A 16,523-nucleotide genomic window follows, 5' to 3' on the forward strand; every position below is an offset into this window, starting at 1 on the left:
ATTGTGAATCAAAAATATTTCTTAAGTTTTTTAAAAACTATTTTAAAGTTAATTGTTTTTTTTTAATCTTTTTTTTAAACTTCTATAGATTTTTCTGAAGTTTTAAAGAGATTACCTCAGTTTCAATATGTTTACAATCAAAAGTTTTTTAGAATGTACAACTTCAATTTTGTCGATTAAAAGCTAAAGTTTTAAAACTCTATTTAAAATGAAACAAGAATAATTATTTTAAATATAGATAAAATCAACTTTACTACATATATTTAAAATATCATTCTGTTAAATATTAATTTAAAAAAATATATGTCTTATAACATAAGCATATTTTCATAAAAAATAGTTATAAGACAAAAAATAGCTCTGAGATAAAAGGATTCTATTATCAAACAGTTAACTTTTATAACAGATTTAGAAACACACGGAAAATGATATATTACATTGAAACTGTGTTAAAAAAATAAACTAGACTTGTACACATAGTAATATATATACTGTTTTGTTAAATTTTTGTTCGTTGCATGTAAAAAGCTTTATTTATTTTATTTTATATATTTCGAATTACAGCTTTAATTTAAAATAAAATAAAAACAGAAAAACTAAAAACTTTAACTACAAGAAGGGAAAAATATAAATAAATAAGTCAGAAAGGTTCCTAAACAAAGACAAACATTTTTATTATAAAAAACCGGTTTTATAATACGTTTTATACAAGCGTTTACACGTAAAAAAATGTTGAATTTTATTACTAGTTATTTCATAGTTGTTGCACAAAACCTATAAATATTAAAACGCTTACAGATGAAACAATAAACCTGAATATCGGAAAAGTAACATCTACAGAATCTCTAAGCGATGACTTAAACAACCAAAAGTTTGAGAAACGCGTTCAATTCGATACTGATGTTGCAAGTAGCAGCCTAGTGCACCAACTAACGGATAAAAACAAAGAAATTATTTGGTAGTTACACTTCACTTGAAAATCCACGTTAAATTTCCTTTTATTCTCCTTTCTCCTATCATATCGTTACTCCTCATCACCAAGGTGATTTTCTCCGCTATCACTTCAAAATTTTTGCTACCCAAACTTCCAGAGAATTTGCCTGAAAACAAATAAAAACGCTATGCAAAAAAACTCTAATTGCTTTTTTTACGCTACGCGTTATAGTTCTGTGTAAATTATTGGTTACTTATAACTATATTTTTTTAAAGACCTTCAAAATACATCTGTTCTTCAACTTTAATAAGTTTATAAGTTGTATGTAATGCTACGTTAAATAACTTAAAATTTTAAGCTTTATTGTTTGTTTAATAAATGCAATGTTTTGTTATAAGTATCAGAATTTGTAATGCTTACAATAGTAAAAAAACCAGCATTGTAAAAACTAAAAAAGCTAAGACCATTAACTCAATATTTTTCGATCAAATAATAAATAAAGCAATAAAAGTATTAAAGTAAGAAAATATATAATTCTAGTTCAACAACATATTTTAAGCATATATAAACGTTCATACAAACCATAAAGACGGGTTATACTTTCCTCTTCAACGAAAACAAAAAACTCATCCATGTATGACGTGTGAAATTCCTCAAAGCTGATGACGGCCACCAGCGTGTCGTTGATGACGTGATAGTCGTCGATGACGTGGTTCGGAGCGACGACGTTCCAGATGCAGTCGCCGTTTCCGGAGTGGGGGTGCGGGTAGTTGGCGCTCATCAGTTGCACCCTGCTCTCGTTCACGTGCAAGCTCGGACCGTGGCAGCCTGGTGAAATGAAAGTTTGGTACATTCAGTACAGGCCTTTAAGGTCAAAAGTTCAAACTTTTTATTTAGATTAGTAGATTTATAAATCGTCAGTTTGATCTTTTTTAAAAAATCTCTAACTAGTTGATCGTTCTTGTCATAATTTTCATGATGTGTAAGTAATTTTTGTGATCACTGTTGACTGTAAGATCTTACCGGAAAAGCATTCTTGCTCGTCTGAGAAGTCGCTGCAGTCAAGCTGACCGTCGCACACCATGAGAGGAGACACGCATGTCCCGTCGGAGCACTTGTGCTGGTTCATGCACGCCCCAAACTCCTCTTCCCAGTAGGAAAACGTGAAGGAGCTTCTGTGTAAAATAAGTATATCTGTTGTTGAAGTGTTTGACGTTAAAGAGTTATAAGTGATACTGTACAGAAAAAAACTACATAAAGAATTAAATTACTCGTTAGAGTTTTAGTTTTTTAGTTGACAATGGTGTATAAGTAAACTAAACATATCAAAAAAAAGTACCTTAAGCGTTTAAGAAAAGGCGAAGTCGAAACCGGAGTGATCATAAGAGCGATTGATCCGTCAATTTTGGACGTGTAGTAGTGAGTGTCGTACGTCCACGGGTGGATGACCTTGTGTCCGTCAACTATCACCGAAAACTCACCACCGCCCTCGACAATGTTCGAGTACGTTTTTGGAATTCGAACTACGGCCACCTTTTCCTGAGATAGTTAAAACTTGAATGTTTTTTTCGAATACGGGCAACCTTTTTAAATGAAGCCAGTTGTATTATAAAAACTAAAATATATTACAGACAAATATTGTAATTGAATTTAACTATATGCAAAAAATTTCATTCATTTTAACTTAAAAGATATAGTTAATTTGTTTAATGAAAATCAGTCTGTGGTATGTTTTATTATTAGGAAAAGTTATAAAAGCAACTTTTTAAGATATTAATTAGTGTGTCGTGCTTTTAAAGCTTACTTTGGAAGCTTTTATTATCCATCTCAATGACTCGATTTCCACGGAATCTGGGTCTATTGAATTAAAAATTACAGTTTCGACTTTGCCAGAGCTGTCAGGGGTTATCCAGAAATTTCTTTCGTCAACTGACCTGCTGCCGTCTGCTAGTGTTTTAAGCAATAAGTCTTCTCTCTCGGTCAAGTTGCTCATCATTACCTGTTTTGTTTTTCAATGTATTACAAAATAACAGTTTTTTTAATTTTTTGCTATCATTTTAGTTTGTGAAACCACAAGATTTAAAACAGGCAATTTTTCTTTAACTATAAGAAACTGACATATTAGTAACGTTTTATTAATCAAAATGTCATATAACCAGGACATCGGTTTGAAATATAAGTCAATTTAAAACTATCTTAAGTTGTAAAATATTTAAAGTGTTAGCTCAAATCCAACTTTGTATTTATTTTTAACTATATTTAACTTTAATAATATTTTTAAATATTAAAAGTTCTAAAAATACTCAAGTCAAAAAGTAAAAATGCCCAGAACATAAATTTATACCTTTTCTTTCTTGATTAAGTCAGCATAGTAGTTTCGGTAAGGGTCTATTGTGACGTCATAGTAAGCACCGGAAGAGCACGAAATCTCGTCTTGGTAAGTCAGTTCGCAGTCAAACTTTCCGTCACACATTTGCGATTCAGTGATGCACTTTATGCCGTCGTCAGAATTCAAAGATTCAGAACACACGATTCCTCCAGGACAAACTGGTTGTAAAATATACAGTGTCGATTGTTGAAAATGAATTCAATGTAAGAACTATTCTACTTTAAAGTGAATTTATTTTATTGTAAACTTTTAAGACTGGGCAACTCAAGAGTTTATAATTATTTTTGATAAATGAGGTAATCTACTTACTAGTACAAAATTTGGTTCTTAATTACTTTTAAATATTTATTAGTATTACATTAACAAAAAGTTGATTCAGTATTCTTACAAAAAAAAAGCCTTCTTACTATTTTGTTTGTTTTATAGTATGAAAATATTAACAAATTACAACAATGCCAACCTTCTCTAACAGTAGAAACAATCCACCGGCTGATGTCGCTAGTGATACGTGTCAGATGCGTTTTACCCATTTCAATACCTCCCATAAAGTCAGCTGGAGAAGTTATTATTTAAAAAAATTATTGATTGGAAAATGTGAAGCAATTTTCTTAAACTATATTTTTGGTGGAAGACAGCTTCATTTCAATAAAACCGTTTTTCTATTTTAACCCAACTTTAGTACTTGTTTATGTAAACAGCAACTTCTAAGATTAAAGATTACATTTACTTATTTTTAAGAGTGTATAAAATAATAAAAATAATAAAGTTATAAGGCAAAATAACTTTTTTTAGTTGCTTCACTTATGGTTGTGAAATCATTTTTAATTGAGTTCATCATCAAATTCATGCTGTTGTACAAAGCAACAAGGTACCATTTTCCATCAAAACGCTTACAAAACAGAGATGTACCGGGATCTTGCTGTAGAAAATATAAATTAACAAACACTATTAATTCTTTATTTAACAGCTTTATAACTTACAGCGAAAGAAGTGTCCTTTAGACTTTGATACCCACTCGTTAAAAAGTATTTTTTCACATCAGTACCTATTTTTTATACTTAGTTTTACAAGTTTATACTAATGCTTTATATTTTCAACTAGTTTAATAAACACTAAATTGGACTTTTAAATTCTTTCTTTCATCAAAAAATTATTCTTATCTAGACAAAAGCTTCTTTTTTTACTTTATTATATAGATATTTATGGTTTGAAAAACATATAAACTTTTTTTTTAAATACATACCTAATTTTTTAGTAATCTAATCCTATATTTAAACTGGTAAAACAATTATAGAAAAAATTTGAGTTCAATTTTCGTTAGTATTTTTTCAAAACAAATAAATCACACAAAATTATAAAAATCAATAGTTTAAAATGCTGTTAGATAAAAAAAGTTTAACCTGAAGTATTATTCCATCTGTCTAAATCTTGAGTACATAGCCTTTCTTTCATTGCGTCTTGTACTTGAAGAGAGCACCAATGCTTCACCCAAGTGCTAAACGAAGACTTGACATTTATGTACTGCTCGTGTAGCTTCCAATTACTGATTTCTCCTTCATCAAATCTTAAAAAGTTTGTTGTTCAAAAACAAACTAGATTAACTGTATTAGTTAAATGTACGTTTGTTAGTTTCAAATTATATTTTTTACTTAAAGACTTAAAATAATATAGCTAAAACTCAATTCTTATACAAAAAAATCAGTGTTTTACTAAAATCATACTTACACTTGATGATGTCCGACGACTACACAGTTCGAACCGTCGCTTTCTCCAAAAAAGAACAAATCTGAATTTTCTTCAAACTTTCGATAGCTGTTCCTCACGCAGGCTACTTCTCTTTCCAGGTTTTCAAAGACGTTATTTTCAACGCTGTCGTACATCCAATAACCTTCTTCCTCGTAAAAATCCGAAAACTCGTCTTCGGTTACTTCAATCTCTTCAGAAGGCGCCAAAGCAGATTCGGTCGAGCGCATTTTCAGCTTGAGCAGCGCGACGTCGTGGGTCCATCGGTAAAAATGGTCGTCGTCTTTCAGGCCCCGGTCTTTCTTCTCGTGGTTGGGGTGCACCACCACGTTTTCCACGTCTATTTTCTCGTCCTCTTCGGTCTTCCCGGAGGCGAATGTGATGTAGTAGACAGGAGGTTCCTCTTCTTTTTTGTCGATTTTAACTTTTTCTCCTCCGACATTGTTTGAATCAGGAATTTCTACTCGTTGGCTGCCGATTGATTCTTCGTTTTTCTGAATTTGATTCAGTCTGCTGGATAAGTAGTCTGAAAGTTTTAAGTAATCTTTTTGAGTAAAAATCATTATTTGCATTAAAGCCTAAAAATACTTTAGTATTATAGTTTAATTAAGTCCTTGTTGTATTAGAAATAATAAAACATTAAATAGAATAGTAGATACAGAATTGATCAGTGATATACATCTTAACAGAAAATAACTGAACTTAAGTTAATTTATTTTTAACAAGTATTTCATTATCGTGCTTAATAGTAAACTCACCATGTAAAGGGTACAAAGTATTCTCATTTTTTATTTGATTATGCTGCATCAAGAATTCTGATTGGGCGAGGCAGTGAGCCGGGCAAATCACCCAATTAACATCGAGCAAAACCACAGTGCACAGAAACAAGGAAGAAAAACTTTCGTTTCCTTTCAAGAACAATTTACCGATCCAAGGCCAATTGGTTGGTGAAGTATGGTGCTTAATAAAAAAAGATTAGACATGTTTTTTTTCCTTATTTATAAATTAACTAATACTTTATTAGTACTTCTAAAGAACAGTCTAACCCTGATTAGTTCAACTGCTTAAAATTTATTTTGACATTAAACTAAACAAAAATAATTCAAGCTAATACATTTGTAAAACTTTTCAAAAAAAAAAAAACTAAAGAACATTGTGAGTAAACTACATCAGGAGTAAAAAATGTTTTTGGTTTAAATACTTTTTAATTAACTTTTGTCAAAAAATTACCGGAGCTACGTTAAGTTCTTCGTTTATGCTATCTAGTTCACTTCTACCACCACATTTTTCATTGAGGGTTTCAAACAAGCTTTCTTCTCTGTTTTTAAAAGTTGAACACTGACTTTCGTCAGCACCTCCAAAACAATCCACTTTACCATCGCATATTATGTCATCAAAACTTTTCACGTGAGGTTTTACATTGCAAACTATGTGATGGCTCGTACATATAAAGTCTTTTACGTCTACGTTTTCCGTTGAAACTTCTGAAACGTTATTTAATACTATTAAATGAGTTTTAAGACTAAAAAGTTTTAACTTATAAGAATAAGTTATACTCATAATTGTGCTTTTCTTAAGAAAGTTGTTCATACAAAATTGTTTATAATGCTTATAAAACACTTATTTCATTCGTTCTAGTACTTAAAAATGTGTAACCTTGATTACACAAATGCTGTTTTACTGAAATTCTTTCACCACACTCTATTCTATTGGCACATGTGTTTATTACTTCTCCACAAACTTCACTTGGATAACAGACTGTAATTATTTCATGTAAAGTAACTTTTATAAGAACTTTTATAACTTCAAAGCAAATTAAGAAAACTAAAACATTAAAGTATAAATACTTAATTTAAACAAAGATTGAGAAAGTTGAAGCTTAACTTTTGTATCTTTTTTATTTGTACAAAAGTTATCAAAAGTAATTTTTAATTAAAAAGATGTTAAGATCTGATATTTTTTTACTAAGAAACTTAATTACTTTTACTATAGTTGCCTAGTTAATGGCATTATCATTTTAAACGATAAAAAGTCAAAGTTTATAAAAATATACGAAGATAAGACTAACAACCGTTTTCAGAAAATTGACTTTCACAAAATATTTGACTGCTGCGTACGGTGCACTCTTCAGAACATTTTCCTTGCGTGATTTTTATGTCATCAATTGCAATATCACTATGAAAATCGTAACCTCTAACTCCCTCAAAAATAACCTAAAGTTGTAAGTTTAGAAAAGATACAAGAAAATTGTGTTTAAGTATTGTTAGGCAAGATATAATTTGTACTTTAAAGTTTTTGTGAGGTTGAATCTCAACAGATGCCAGTTTCCATTTTCCGTCCGCATGTAGGCGCTGTGGTCCATACTTACTCCAAACCAAGTAAAGCTGATTGCTAAAAATATTGTGGTTGTTTAGTTTATGTAGTATTTTTTTAATTGAAGATTAACGATTTCTACATCTTAACGTGGGTATCACCAAATTAAAAGTTATGTCTATGTTTTGTTATAAGCAAAAGTCGGCGTAAATAGCAGGATTTAGTATTTTATTCTAACATTTTTTTCACATTATTCTATCGTTTGTTCAAATTTAGCTCCTTGAAAACTTTTTTTGTTTATCTTTCTAAAAAACTAATTTAAATTGTATCTTAAAAATAAAACTTAAATAACGTTATCTTTTATTTTTTGTACTTATTCTTATTTGTTGAACTTTCCATTGTAACTTGTTAAGTACATAAAGTAATTTTTATTCGACAGTTAACTTTAAAACTTCATTTTAAAAAGGTTAATGTATATAAAATTGAACAAAAAAACAAATAAAGTTCTAATTAGATTATCCGAAAAAAAGTCACGCAAAAGAATCCAATTTTTTAGAATATTTTTCTTTTTCTGTTTTTTTATATCACTTTATGTATAAAAAAGTAACTGTAAAAATTTTTAAGACAAAAAGTACTGGGAGTTTTATTTATTTTAATGAAGAAGTTTATACCAACGTTAACATTTTAAACTTTCTTAAACTTTTTTGTATTTTTCGTAATTTCAATATTATCTTAACATAAAGCATAAAAAAATTTCAAGTACAAAAGTTAACTTTATCGAAAAATTTAAACTTATGAAAAATACTATAGGTTTTTTAACCATTCTATTAAGAAAAATTTATTAAACTAATAATAAACTTACGTTTCTAAACTCAAAACAGATCAAAGTTGCACGTAAAACCTCATCAAAAGTATACTTTTACGATAGGTTAAAAACCTCAGTAGTATAGCAACTATAGTATCAGTTTTATGTATTTAAGCCGCTTAAGCTTAAAGATAAAATTATAAAACAGCTGTGGACAACAGTATGTTTGAAGAAGTATGATTGATGTTGAATAAGTTTCAAAATAAAAGCAGACTTTAAAAGAATTAAATATGTATTCAATTCAAACCCTAGATAAACGATTTCACTGTGCATACTAGTAAGTTTTTCAATAAGATTACTTCTTTGCAGCTTAAATAAATAAAGTGTCTGAAATTAATTAAAAATATTTTTTGTTTCCTTGACCAATTAGTATTTATTTTTAAAGGTTTTATGAATTGTAAAACTATTGAAAATATACTATAGCAGGCATATATGAAACATTTTACTTAAAGTTCAATAAAAAAAAAAGAGAAGTATTAACATAAGGAAAATCACTTTCAAGTATTTGTGTAATGCTAAACTTTTTTCTTATTAAAATGCTAATTTAATTATTTAACATCAGTGCACTGCTACACAAGCTTAATTTATTGAACAAAATAAATATCGACGCTCATAAACCTATTTTGAGATAAAGAAAATTGGCATTAAAAAACTAATCTTCAAAAAATAAAAACATGCAAAAAATGATAAAAAATAGTAACAATTGTTTTTATAAATCAAATAATGTTTGGCTAGCCTACATTTTACATATAATAAGTTGAAAAAAGAATACCTCCATAAGTAACGACATAGTAAACTTGTCGTTATTCTCATGAATCAATGTCAACATTTTATAGATAGTTTTCTATATTATCCTACTAAGTAGTTTTTGTCCATAAACAGAAAAAAAATTTGTGAAAAGGACACTGTATCAGATTATAATAAAGATTGTTCATACTACATGCGATGAGTAGGAAAGCTTAACTATTTTTTGCTTTAGTACGATTGACAGTAAAAATATCTTTGCTAAACTTGGTAGTCTACAAGTTTTAAAAAGTATTTGTGGCTTATTACTGATGTGTATAAATTTAGTTGTTAAGTATTAGATTTGCTGCACAGTTGGAATTTTTATATTACATTTTTATTTATATTTAGTTATTTATTTTATAATACACTTTAAATATAGTGTATTGACTAGAGCCTTGTAGACGTGCTGTTAAAGAACTGGTGTATTCCATGAATTTTTTTTTAGTTTTTTCGAGTTAAAAAGCTGTGTATATTTGTTTATTAATTTTTTTTAAATATAAAGTTTCAAACTTTTACTTATGACAGTATTCGTACTTTTTATTAGATATTTTTTTATTAATTTCGTGTTAACTTAATTTTTTTATATCTAGTTTAAATCAATTTTAAGCCTTTATTGTTTAAATTTTGTTTTAAACACAGAATTTACTATTTAAAACCATATAGTTTTTTTTTTTGCTTCAAAATACTATTATAACCGTCATATTTCTAAAATTCCCATCTACAATTAGATTAAGCTTAATAAACAAATCAATCAAAGTGGCCACAGAAATACATACAAATTATAAAAATACAGCTGAAGTTTAAAAAATTACAACATGTGTATTTGATGAATTAAAAAAAGTTTAAGTTGCTGAAACTTTTAACTTGTTTTTACATCTAAATCAAACTTTTCAAGATGGATAAGCTGTGCATGTCGCATTTTAATAGAAAATTTTAAAGTCAATTAATTTAACTTTGCGAAATAGGGTTTAGTAACAAAAAAACTTTTTTGTACCTTAATGTTAAAAGATTTTCTATATCATGTAAAGGTTGTCGATAGAACGTTATTCACTTGACGTCTACACTTTAGTAGTAGTTGTAAATTGGCAGTTAAGTTTCATTAAAAAAATACCTTTAAAAATGTTAAACAAAAACTCTAACTTTAAAATTATTAGGATAAAAAAAATTTAAAGCAAAGCTTGTATTTAATACAAAGTTCTCACTTCAAATCTTCGTTTGGCAGCGAAACCCCGAGACCGTGTCTGTTAACGAAATCAGCACCTTCGTACCAACCTTCTTCCGCTGTGAAGTTGTCACGTGACACCATTTGAACGAGCACGTTGAGGTAGCCGATGCTCCTCCCGTACATGTCGTACGCGAACGTGAGGCAGACCTTCTCACCGCTGTTGTGAGGTAACAGAGGGGTCGCGACGCGCGCGCTGTCCCCACTGTTCCAAGGGTAAGACGTTTCCAAGTACAAGTAAGAACCTGCAGGTGTTTTATGTCCTATATATTAGTATTTCATATAAATAAAGCTTAGAGCTCAACACAAACAGCTTTTTGTTTTTGACTTGAACTACAAATAAGAACCGTTAGATCTCTTTTTTTTTCAAACGTAGTGAGTCAAAAAACCTTTGTTAAACATAAAGTCTAGTATTAATTTTTTAGACAAGTAATTTTTTTTTAGTAAAAAACAATTATACTGACGTATTGACTCAATAAAACTTAATACCTCTTTTTAAACTTGTCGTATAAGTCTTTAGAAAAGTCTACAGTTCTAAAACTAATTAACACCTCAAATGTTTGCAGCACTTGTAGACTAAATTATAAAAACTTTCTTTAGACCTGTTTTGTATCAAAAACTTCCATATAACCTTTTTCTTGTCCAGACGCGTCTCTCCTCGGTCCAGTGTTTTGAGTGAACGTGGGACCTTGATGAAGCCACCAAGTGTAGCCTCTTGTAGAATATTTGTCATTGTTTTCCTTCATGTCGCAAATTCCGTTGGAAAAGTCGCATTCAAACATTGACACTTGTTTCTCTTGGCGCTTAATACCTCTTACAGTTGCCAAAAACCCTAACAATTTCTTTATGTGAACAAAAAACTTTGATAACACAACATAAATACGAACCTTTTTTAGTAATGAGCTCGTCTGAAAAAAACTTTACGACAAGAATATTTTCTTCTGAAATGTAAACTGAGTCCATGACGTTAAGGTTGTCGCAGAACTTTCCATGTAGAATGGCAAAGTCGTCGTTGGACTTGTGACTGTACACTTGAATGTAGTCGTACTCGCAAGAAAGGTGTCGCTCAAGCTGCAGCACTTTAAACTCGAGATGAACCTGAAGTTTAACCCGAGGGTCACGAAAAAAAAAGCTAATTTGTATTGTACAAATGGTTACTGTTTATTGAACGACAAAATAATTAGCTCTAAGTATTTGGTCCTAGGTCCTGGTAAATTAAAAGACCTTTCGGTCATGTAGTCGCGCACAACGATACCTTTTGACGTCTTGTCCAGGACCTTTATATTTGATACAAAACTAGATACACATACAAGTAAAATAGTAGTTCTTGAAATAATCACAAAGTGTTACTAATTAATAATACTATCTAATTATGATTGTGTTTCTAATGACTAACTTTGAAACCTTCAGGAGCAACTATTCTCCATGTGCATTTGGTTGCTAATGGATAGTTTTCAGGATAGCGTGGTGACTTAATGAAAACCTGGTTTTTAGAGTCGTGTACTTCAAAAGTGTCTTTGCACGACGCCTCTATTGTTACGTCATTGACATCAGCGTCTTTATAGTCTTCGTAGTCATTAGAGCTTTTCAATTTTTCTATAAATGTAAAAAACGTATCTAATTTAAAAAACAAAAAGTATAGTGTAGTGTAAGCATTTAAAAAGGACAATATTTATTACTATAAAGTAATTTTAGTGTTAAATATTTTTCTATACATACTTATTTTGTGTAAATCGTTTGAGTTATGTTTCTTTTACATATAAAATACAAAACACTGCAACAATTAAACTGAAAAATGAAATAAAACATTAACATTATCTTTTTTTTAAATGACTGTAGATGAAAAATTCTAGAGTAAAAAAATATTATTAAAACAATCTACTACTATTTACTAGTTTAATTTCACAAACTTTGTGCAACATTGTGTTTATTTCCCGCCATTTGTTCCGCTTTGTTTTCATTAGAAGTAAACCAATTAGGATAAAGAGATTGCAAGTTTGATACTGCATAGATAACTTGTCCGCTTGATGGCGTTGTTTCAGGCAAAACAACTTATAAAAGTTTAAAAGTTGGTATGGAGATCTTCGATTAGTTTTAAATAGAGTAACCTGATTACGAACTTAGACTACAATACAAAAATGAGAACTCGACAAACGCGAACTGTCAAGTAGGAAAGTTTTTATTTATAATACATTAAACCTTAACTTCCGCAAACAATTATGTTTTTTAAACTCGTCAATCTTATTTAATTTTTATTAAAATTCATGTTATTCGGAAAGTTTCAACCCGTTTTGTTAACAACAAAAAGAACATGCTTGCCCCAAACGAGCTACTATAAGAAAAAAATTCAACACTATTTAGTTATGGTATTAAGTATTAAGTTTTAAAATAAACAATAAAAGTTCTCCGTTTTCGCAGATAAAGAGGGAGACAAATTATTAAGATTTCATTAATAATTCTAAATATAAAACGTTGATTTTGCCCCAACGGACTCTCCAGTTGTAATTTAAAGTTTATTAATTAAATTAAGTGCTTAGTTCTAAATAAATTTGAATCGCGATGTTCTCTCATTTTTGTAAACAAATAAAAGTTAATATGATTTTTAGCATATTTATTTTTAATTATGGTTTAGCTTGAAGGGACTCAATGATAAAAGAATCATATACATTTATAGGGCATTCAATATGGACATATTCATAACCAGTCACGAAGTGTTAAATATATTTGAAGAACATACTATGTCTATTCATATTTTTACCTAATCTTGTTACATTTTGTTTATTCTACATTTAGAACCGTTCAACTCGGTTAAAGTATACAAATTTTTTTTATTCATGTCAAGTTAGAAATTTTTAAAATGTTCAGATTAGAAGATAAAGCGCATTTTTATCACTAAGTTTTTGACTCAGAAGTGTAAATTCAACCGGCAACAAAGCTTAAGTTGTTAGCGATGAAATATAAAGCAATAATTTTGCAAAAATTAGAATATACCTTTTTAAATGAACAAAAGTACTTTAGAATAAAACTTCGCTTACTTGGCATTATTTCTTGTTTTTTATAAGGCTTGTAATCTGAAGTTTTCTCGTCAAATTGCTCAATGAAACCTAAATCCTCTAATCCTGATGCTTCATCTTCAATTAAAGGTTTAGACATGTCAAATACCGAATCTAAAACAGTTTTTTAGTACTGATATTATTAAAAACATCACAGTTAAACATAAATAAAAATGTTTGTACAAATAATACCCTCAGTTTTTAATACAATATAATTTTATTTGACTTATGCCTCAAACAACTCGTTTTAATTTTTGACTATAAACTTTTAACATCCAATAAAGAGTATTTAAGACTTATTTGTTACTCATAATCAACAAACCGTATACAGGTTGTATTTTGATGTCAAATTCGTCAGCTCCATTGTTGTTAATTACAAACCAGTATGTGAGTTGTATGTCGAACGGCGTGAGTGCCGTATCGTTGCAGTATATCCATACGTCGTTGGGTTTTTCCTCTTTACCATAAAAATTTGGTTTTTTAAATCTAATTGAACTCGTATAAAAATAAATTAAGGTTAGTCTTTAAGTTTAAGCTTCGTATATAAATATATATGTACTACTCTATATACATTGCATATACTGTAGTATAGTAACTATACAAATGATATTTTTTTAAAACAAAAATATTGTACTTTTTCTGATTTCAACAATGAAAAATTACCTATTTTATAACAAAATTTTTTTTTCAGATTAAGATATTCCTAGACTACAAAAGAAGTTAAAAATAAATGGATTATCATGTTAAGAATATTAGATAAACTTTACCTAATTTTTGCCTCAAATTTATTTTGTAAAAATAAATGATCCTACGAAAAAACGCTTTACAAATACAAAAAAAAGTAAACATAGTACTATACCGTTGTCGCTAGTTCTAACTATTCTCCACTGGCCTGATGTTTCATGATAAAATAGTTTATGTTGAATATCAGTCTTGTTTGGTTTATTCTGTAGGCATACAAAATGTTGTGAAGTATATTATTATTTTGAACTTTTTCAGGTTTAACTAAAAAATAAAAATTACTTAAATCATTTAAATGTGAAAATACTTGGGTATAAGATGGTCGTTGCCCGAAGTTAGTTCCATCATAATCGTAAGTTCCGATAAATAGGTCTATTTTACTGTTAGTCGGGTAGTAAAACGAAATTAAATTTTCAGGTATGCTTTTTAGTCTGTGTTCCTCTAGCGTTATTGAATGGTCGGGACCTATCAATTACGTTTAAAGTATCAGCGTCAATTTATTTAAGTTAGTAGGTTTAGGAACTTTGAAAAACTGTGTATATTGATTGTATTTGAGAGTTGAAGAACATGGGGAAAACGTTTAACATGCTTTAAATTTTTTACGGTTTTTAAGATATTAAGAAAAAATTATTAAGCTTTTTATATACTAAAAATTGTCATTAATAAAAAAAAAAATTGATAACTAATAATTTTTCTACTAAAGTTTAATAACTCTTATGTTTTAAAATAAAATATTAACTAGACGAATTAAAACTCTTTCTTAATGTAAAAACGAAATATTAAAACATTAAACAGTAAAAAAAGGCGTCTTGTTAAGAAACCTTCGAAGTCGTAAGTTGCACCCGTAATACTAAAAGTAGCAAAAAATCCAGATGAAACGACACTCCAATTTGATTCAAAAATTATTACAGCCGAGCCAGTAATTCCTTTGATTATCTCTTGAAATATTAAATAATCAATTGTCATGTTTATTTAATTTATAAAATATTACTTCAAAACAGCTAAAATTAACACGAACAACTTTAATAAACTGTATATAGTATTTAAAAACTGCCTTAACAAATGTTTTGATGCGTAACAGTTATGCGCTAAAAAATTAGACATTTAACAGCAACTTAAAAATTTTGTAAAAAGTATTAAACCGAACTTACTGTGGGAGTCTTCCCCAGTAAGTATTGCAAGAAGAGACTCATCGTTAACTCTTCCTTCGTAAACATGAACAAAATCTTCATCGTTTTCCAAAGAGTATGTTTCGAAATGCAGTTCTACGCTTTGACCAAGCAGACCCAGTATTCTATATTCACACCTTGAAAAAAAATAAAGAAATAGTTAAAAAGTTTTAGAATAGTTTTTCATTAAGTTATTTTAAACCTGATGTCGTTATCATAAGGTTCTGGCCAACCAGGACTAGCAATATAGCCTTGGCTAACGTTGAAAAATGTTTTGCTACAGAATCCTTCTTTTTTCGGTAGAGATACAGGTACGTCTAGATTTAGTTTAACAAAAAAGCTTTAGATCATTTTAATAAAGCAAACAACATTGCTTTTAAAACAAGTATTTAAAAACTTTTCCTTAGTTTTTACTTGTACCACCTAACACGTTTTTAATTTATTAACAATAACAAAACAATAATTTAAAAAATTAAATCAAGTCAATGTCAGGCATACTAAATGGTATTTAAAAGTTCAATAGAAACAAACCAATGTTTGTGTTTTGTGAAATCCAGCTCAGAAAGTAGCGAACGGAAGAGAACACATCCGGGCTGCTTTTCACCGCGCAACCGGTGCTCCAGCTGATGACTCCGGTCAGCTCGAACCTGCCGTCTTCAGTTCGGCAAATCAGTGGCCCTCCGCTGTCTCCCTGAGTTTTTAAATATGAAAAAGTATGTAGGCGTAATTAAAAAAGAGATTAATTTTTTTATGGCGTAAGCGGTGAAACAAAAAAAAATTAAAAATGTATGCTAAAACTAGTTGATCATTTAGACAATAGTTAGCAAAACTTTGAATTTTTCTCCCTAAGCAACGAGCATGTAAACCCACGTGACAAATTCCAACTCCTCCAGTGTCCGGATAGCCAGCGCACAGCATTCTGGGAGTCACCATTCCGGCGTACCACTTTTCCTCACATTCTCTGTAGTCGACGATTGGGACCGACGCCTCTTTGAGAACGTTGGACGGCTTACCGTTTTCCACAGTCCTTCCAAACCCCAGGATTGTGCACACTTGTCCTTTTTAAATAAGTGTATAAATAAAATCACAGCGCAAAAATATCAAGTATTGTCTAGCACAGTTTTTATTCTGATTTTCTTAGTACTGATTAGTATGTACGAGAAATGCTTAAGGAAATAAATCTTCTATAATGTGCACAAAAAGTAAATTTTGAAGTAACAAACCTCTCAAAGGTTGGTTATCTACATCAGGAAGGCAAATAGGGGAAATGTTGTTACTAAACTCAATGGTTTTCTTCAGTTCAACCAA

The 16,523-nt window shown here is 29.5% G+C and overlaps 1 protein-coding gene across 1 annotated transcript; it reads right to left on the reverse strand.

Moving 5' to 3' along the window:
• Positions 1–893: 893 nt before the first annotated feature.
• LOC145836368 (uncharacterized) lies at positions 894–13,422 on the reverse strand. The gene is made up of 21 exons (XM_082944180.1): positions 13,288–13,422; positions 12,163–12,303; positions 11,649–11,848; positions 11,140–11,350; positions 10,884–11,084; positions 10,233–10,497; positions 7,352–7,457; positions 7,138–7,279; positions 6,297–6,550; positions 5,825–6,026; positions 5,049–5,592; positions 4,724–4,887; positions 4,304–4,368; positions 4,107–4,242; positions 3,784–3,876; positions 3,279–3,481; positions 2,739–2,933; positions 2,274–2,473; positions 1,958–2,109; positions 1,517–1,762; positions 894–1,100 (listed from the first exon to the last, which is right to left on the reverse strand). The coding sequence occupies exons 1-21, from the start codon at positions 13,403–13,405 to the stop codon at positions 970–972; spliced, it is 3,969 nt and encodes a 1,322-aa protein (XP_082800306.1). The 5' UTR covers positions 13,406–13,422; the 3' UTR covers positions 894–969.
• Between the last annotated feature and the right edge of the window lie 3,101 nt (positions 13,423–16,523).

Source organism: Thalia democratica, chromosome 1 (assembly GCF_965202585.1).
Source record: "Thalia democratica chromosome 1, ktThaDemo2.hap1.1, whole genome shotgun sequence".
In the NCBI taxonomy this organism is placed as follows: Eukaryota; Metazoa; Chordata; class Thaliacea; order Salpida; family Salpidae; genus Thalia; species Thalia democratica.

Excerpts from the sequence above, each read along its gene's own strand:
- LOC145836368 (XM_082944180.1), bottom strand. The coding sequence starts at position 13,405 with ATGTCTAAACCTTTAATTGAAGATGAAGCATCAGGATTAGAGGATTTA. Across the intron at positions 11,849-12,162 it reads TAAACACAATGTTGCACAAA|AAAAATTGAAAAGCTCTAAT; the intron begins GTTTGTGAAATT and ends TTACATTTATAG. Across the intron at positions 3,877-4,106 it reads AAGTGAAGCAACTAAAAAAA|CTGACTTTATGGGAGGTATT; the intron begins GTTATTTTGCCT and ends TAACTTCTCCAG.